Source organism: Pelophylax lessonae (genome assembly GCF_965119305.1).
Source record: "Pelophylax lessonae genome assembly, chromosome: 3".
Taxonomy (NCBI): domain Eukaryota; kingdom Metazoa; phylum Chordata; class Amphibia; order Anura; family Ranidae; genus Pelophylax; species Pelophylax lessonae.
Genome location: NC_138770.1, coordinates 369134425 through 369140424, shown reverse-complemented (window position 1 = coordinate 369140424; position 6000 = coordinate 369134425). Strand labels below are relative to the sequence as shown.

The 6000-nt window shown below is 41.1% G+C and overlaps 1 protein-coding gene across 1 annotated transcript in view; it reads right to left on the bottom strand.

Moving 5' to 3' along the window:
• Positions 1 to 2499: 2499 nt before the first annotated feature.
• Positions 2500 to 6000, bottom strand: part of PNRC1 (proline rich nuclear receptor coactivator 1) — a 28679-nt gene continuing 25178 nt past the window's right edge. Inside the window, exon 2 of the mRNA XM_082252394.1 lies at positions 2500 to 3524. Within this exon, the coding sequence (XP_082108520.1) occupies positions 3081 to 3524 (444 nt within the window). The 3' untranslated portion in view covers positions 2500 to 3080. The remainder of the gene's footprint in view (positions 3525 to 6000) is intronic.

Sequence of the window (6000 nt, the reverse complement as noted above, 5' to 3'; positions counted from 1 at the left end):
GCCAACACATTTCAGGGGCTCACCAGTCCTCCATTGGGGATTTAGACAAGAAAAAGATAAAGTGTATTATAGTTGAGTGTGTGTGTTATAACAATGTATGACAAAGATTACACTATTATCAATACTAAACTGTGTTAGCTTTGTCATCTTGTTTCATAGCCCGGAAGGAGGACTAATGAGCCCCCAAAATGCATTAGGTTTATCTTCTGGGTACAGTGTTATATCACTATGCAATTTTCAAAGTGGGACAGTGCTGAAAATTGACCTGGACAGGAAGGGGGTTAAAGTGCACAGGAGGCAAATAGTTAAAGTGGAAGTCCTGCTAGATCACATCAGGCTGACCCCTTGCAGGTACAGTGGGTACGGAAAGTATTCAGACCCCCTTAAATTTTTCACTCTTTGTTATATTGCAGCCATTTGCTAAAATCATTTAAGTTCATTCTTCTTCCTCATGAATGTACACATACCACCCCATACTGACAGAAAAACACAGAATTGTTGACATTGTTGCAGATTTATTAAAAAAGAAAAACTGAAATATCACATGGTCCTAAGTATTCAGACCCTTTGCTCAGTATTTAGTAGAAGCCCCCTTTTGATCTAATACAGCCAGGAGTCTTTTTGCGAAAGTCTTTCACACCTGGATTTGGGGATCCTCTGCCATTCCTCCTTGCAGATCCTCTCCAGTTCTGTCAGGTTGGATGGTAAATGTTGGTGGACAGCCATTTTTAGGTCTCTCCAGAGATGCTCAATTGGGTTTAAGTCAGGACTCTGGCTGGGCCATTCAAGAACAGTCACAGAGTTGTTGTGAAGCCACTCCTTCGTTATTTTAGCTGTGTGCTTAGGGTCATTGTCTTGTTGGAAGGTAAACCTTCGGCCTAGTCTGAGGTCCAGAGCACTCTGGAGAAGGTTTTTGTCCAGGATATCCCTGTACTTGGCCGCATTCATCTTTCCCTCGATTGCAACCAGTCGTCCTGTCCCTGCAGCTGAAAAACACCCCCACAGCATGATGCTGCCACCACCATGCTTCACTGTTGGGACTGTATTGGACAGGTGATGAGCAGTGCCTGGTTTTCTCCACACATACCGCTTAGAATTAAGGCCAAAAAGTTCTATTTTGGTCTCATCAGACCAGAGAATCTTATTTCTCACCATCTTGGAGTCCTTCAGGTGTTTTTTAGCAAACTCCATGCAGGCTTTCATGTGTCTTAAAACTGAGGAGAGGCTTCCGTCGGGCCACTCTGCCATAAAGCCCCGACTGGTGGAGGGCTGCAGTGATGGTTGACTTTCTACAACTTTCTCCCATCTCCTGACTGCATCTCTGGAGCTCAGCCACAGTGATCTTTGGGTTCTTCTTTACCTCTCTCACCAAGGCTCTTCTCCCCCGATAGCTCAGTTTGGCCGGACGGCCAGCTCTAGGAAGGGTTCTGGTCGTCCCAAACGTCTTCCATTTGAGGATTATGGAGGCCACTGTGCTCTTAGGAACCTTAAGTGCAGCAGAAATCTTTTTGTAACCTTGGCCAGATCTGTGCCTTGCCACAATTCTGTCTCTGAGCTCTTCAGGCAGTTCCTTTGACCTCATGATTCTCATTTGCTCTGACATGCATTGTGATCTGGAAGGTCTTATATAGACAGGTGTGTGGCTTTCCTAATCAAGTCCAATCAGTATAATCAAACACAGCTGGACTCAAATGAAGGTGTAGAACCATCTCAAGGATGATCAGAAGAAATGGAAAGCACCCGAGTTAAATATATGAGTGTCACAGCAAAGGGTCTGAATACTTAGGACCATGTGATATTTCAGTTTTTCTTTTTTAATAAATCTGCAACAATGTCAACAATTCTGTGTTTTTCTGTCAGTATGGGGTGCTATGGAGGAAGAAGAATGAACTTAAATGATTTTAGCAAATGGCTGCAATATAACAGTGAAAAATTTAAGGGGGTCTGAATACTTTCCGTATCCACTGTATATACTTTTCCAGGTATAGCTATGTAAGACATTAAAAATAAGTATCTATACTATTTAAAATCCAGTAATAGACTGCCTCACCCTGCTCTGCACATGCTTAGTTGCTCTCCCTTTTTAAGCGCTGACGAATTTGTAGAGATCAATCTGCTGACAGCCTTAAAGCAGAATTGAACCCTCCTATCCTTTACAGCCAAGGAAGCTGCTTCTGTTTGATCATTTTTTTTATCAAGTTGTTATGGGTAAAGTTCCGCTATAACCCTTTAATGTGAATCAGCACACCATAACAAGTCAGTAAAATCAGAATTCCTGATCTGTGTACTTGCTCCAGGCCAGTGACCAAAAATACTGTAGCCAGACACCTAGTATTTTCAGGACTTTAATGGCAGCCACTATTTTTCTCCCATGACAAGTTACCTTTACATACCGCGTAAAAAGAAAAAAAAAAACACAACACCACAACACTTTTTGGGGAGGCCAAATTAGTTTATTTATTTTGACATTAGCCAATTCATTTATTTGTTTATGGGACATTTCATTTTCTCTTGCGTTTCATTTAAAAAGTACAGACATCAAATTACTTACTTTTGTTGTTTTCGCTGAATTAAAAAAAAAAATAAATAAAGAGTGCACAGAAACATGAATTTGGATTTCATGCTGTAAACATGGTTTCACAATCAGTAGCAGAAACTGCTAGTAAAGATATTGTAATATGTCAAAAATTGGTCGCTTTCTGGGTTTGGAATGACATACTTTTTTTTAGGGATGTGTACAATTAATACAGGAGTTTTCAGAGGGGGAGACTTTCAGGTTTCATTTCACGGAACATAAGCATTTTTATTTTACATAAAAAAAACAACTAGCTTAGTAAAAGGTCAAAATACATCCTTTTATAACAAAACTAAATTTACTTGTAGTATAAACAATGATATACACATATTACACTGTGTACACTATATACACAATCATACAAAATAGAATACTACATACAGAAATGTAAAAATGCAAGTCCCTTATGTTCTTGCAGAAGGAAAAAAAAACTGTTTTCAAAATGCTGGGAAAATTTGTACAATTAGCAAGAGTACAGAGTAAGAGCATCAAATAGGTGGGATGATTACAACTGGGCTTTTAGCAGGGCTTTCAGGTGGTAAGTCATCAACTCCTTGCACTGATCGGAATGTTGAATGGTCATGTCCATCCAGTGACTTGGGGGCTTTGGAAGAACACTCGGGGAGGGTGGGTCACTAAACTTTGCTCCTGCGTAATTTATTTTTTTGTCATCAACAGTGCAAATTTCTTTTTTTGTTTTCTGGACGTTTTCAGCACTTGTTAACGGTTTCTTCATTTTTCGAACTGTGCTGCTGGAAAAGTCAGAATCAGTTTGAAGCCTTTCCATTTTTCGTGGGGAATTGGTCTTTGTATGCTGAACATTACATTTGTTTTTTTGTTTGTGAAGATTCCATTGTTCACAACGATGTGCTGTTGAACTACAGGTTGTTGTATTGTTCTTTTCTGATTTTACAGTCTTCTTTTCTGGCTTTACTTTTGTCATTAGCCCCTATTAAAATACATTCATTGATTAATGATGATCAAATATAATCATAGCATAAGACAGCAATTATGGGTTAACACAAAAAAATAATCTAACAGTTCTCCAACACAAGTACATTTTCCCAGTTTTGTCCTCTCTTTAAAAACACTGAAGTTCAGAAAACACCTGGTGATCCTGCTAGAAATACAACCAGCTACTAACTTACTGTGGCTAGCACTAACCCTTTGATGATGAGTTTACACACATATGGTGGGGAGAACATGTATTTGATACACTGCCGATTTTGCCAATGTTGCAGATTTTCCAACTTACAAAGCATGTAGAGGTCCGTAATTTTTACCATAGGTACTCTTCACTGGGAGAGATGGAATCAAACAAAAATCCAGAAAATAACATTGTATGATTTTTAAGTACTTCATTTGCTTTTTATTGCATGACATAAGTATTTGATACATCAGAAAAGCAGAACTTAACATTTAGTACAGAAACCTTTGTTTGCAATTACAGAGATCATACGTTTCCCGAAGTTCTTGACCAGGTTTACACACACTGCAGCAGGGATTTTGGCCCACTCCTCCATACAGAGCTTCTCCATATCCTTCAAGTTTCGGGGCTGTCGCTGGGAAGTACAGACTTTCAGCTCCAAAGATTTTCTATTGGGTTCAGATCTAGGCCACTCCAGGACCCAAGATGCTTCTTATGGAGCCACTCAGTTGCCCTGGCTGTGTGTTTTTCGGGTCGTTGTCATGCTGGAAGACCCAGCCACAACCCATCTTCAGTGCTCTTACTGAGAGGAGGTTGTTGGCCAAGATCTTGCGATACATGGCCCCATCCATCCTTCCCTCAATATGGTGCAGTCGTCATGTCCCCTTTGTGGAAAAGCATCCCGAAAGAATGTTTCCACCTCCATGCTTCACAGTTGGAATGGTGTTCTTGGGGTTGTACTCATCCTTCTTCCTCCAAACACGGCGAGTGGAGTTTAGACCAAAAAGCTCTATTTTTGTCTCATCAGACCACATGACCTTCTCCCATTCCTGGATCATCTAGATCATGGGTGCTCAACCTGTGGCTCTCCAGCTGTTGCAGAACTACATATCCCATAAGGCATTGCAAGGCTGACAGGTAGAAGCATGACTTCCAAAAGCAGAGGCATGATGGGACTTGTAGTTCCGCAACAGCTGGAGAGCCACAGGTTGAGCACCCATGATCTAGATGGTCATTGGCAAACTTCAGATGGGCCTGGACATGCACTGGCTTGAGCAGGGGGACCTTGCGTGCGCTGCAGGATTTTAATACATGACGGCGTAGGGTGTTATTAATCGTTTTCTTTGAGACTGTGGTCCCAGCTCTCTTCAGGTCATTGACCAAGTCCTGCCGTGTAGTTCTAGGCTGATCCCTCACCTTCCTCATGATCATTGATGCCCCACGAGGTTAGATCTTGCATGGAGCCCCAGAACGAGGGAGACTGACCGTCATCTGAACTTCTTCCATTTTCTAATAATTGCACCAACAGTTGCCTTCTCACCAAGCTGCTTGCCTATTGTCCTGTAGCCCATCACAGCCTTGTGCAGGTCTACAATTTTATCCCTGATGTCCTTACACAACTCTCTGGTCTTGGCCATTGTGGAGAGGTTGGAGTCTGTTTGATTGTGTGTGTGTGTGGACAGGTGTCTTTTATACAGGTACCGAGTTCAAACAGATGCAGTTAATACAGGTAATGAGTGGAGAACAGGAGGGCTTCTTAAAGAAAAAATAACAGGTCTGTGAGAGCCAGAATTCTTACTGGTTGGTAGGGGAATTCTAATGTCATGCAATAAAATGTAAATTAATTATTTAAAATCATACAATGTGATTTTCTGGATTATTGTTTTAGATTCCGTCTCTCACAGTTGAAGAGCACCTATGATAAAAATTACAGACCTCTAAATGCTTTGCAAGTAGGAAAACCTCCAAAATCGGCAGTGTATCAAATACTTGTTCTCCCCACTGCATGTGGCCTCACTGAAAGGAGTCTCTTTCCGTGGGGACGCATATGTGCGCATCTGTATTTGTATTTGAAATATGGTGCATAGTGCACATCCATCAGTAGATTGAGCCGTCACTAAAAGCTCTGGGGCTCGTACCAATGTTTAGGAAGTGGGAAGACTCTTGATCACTTTGATGCCTGTATTCGGCTATCACAGTGATCAGTAATTATTCAACCATTTCCCGTGTTTCTTTACCTCTTGAATGGAGAAAAAGATACATTGTATATTTTTCTCCTTACTACAGAAGAAGGACAACAAAAAAAGTCTGTGTAGGAAAATACATTTCGCTAGATCAAGGCTAAGGCTGCATTCACACTTCTTGAGCGTAGCGTTTTACCGTGATTTTCAGGTGTTTTTTTCAGGCGTTTTTGGAGGCAGGCATTGACATCTACCAAAATTACTGGTAATCAGCCCAAAAAGAAGCTCATGTACTTTTTTCAGCTACAGGCTTTTTG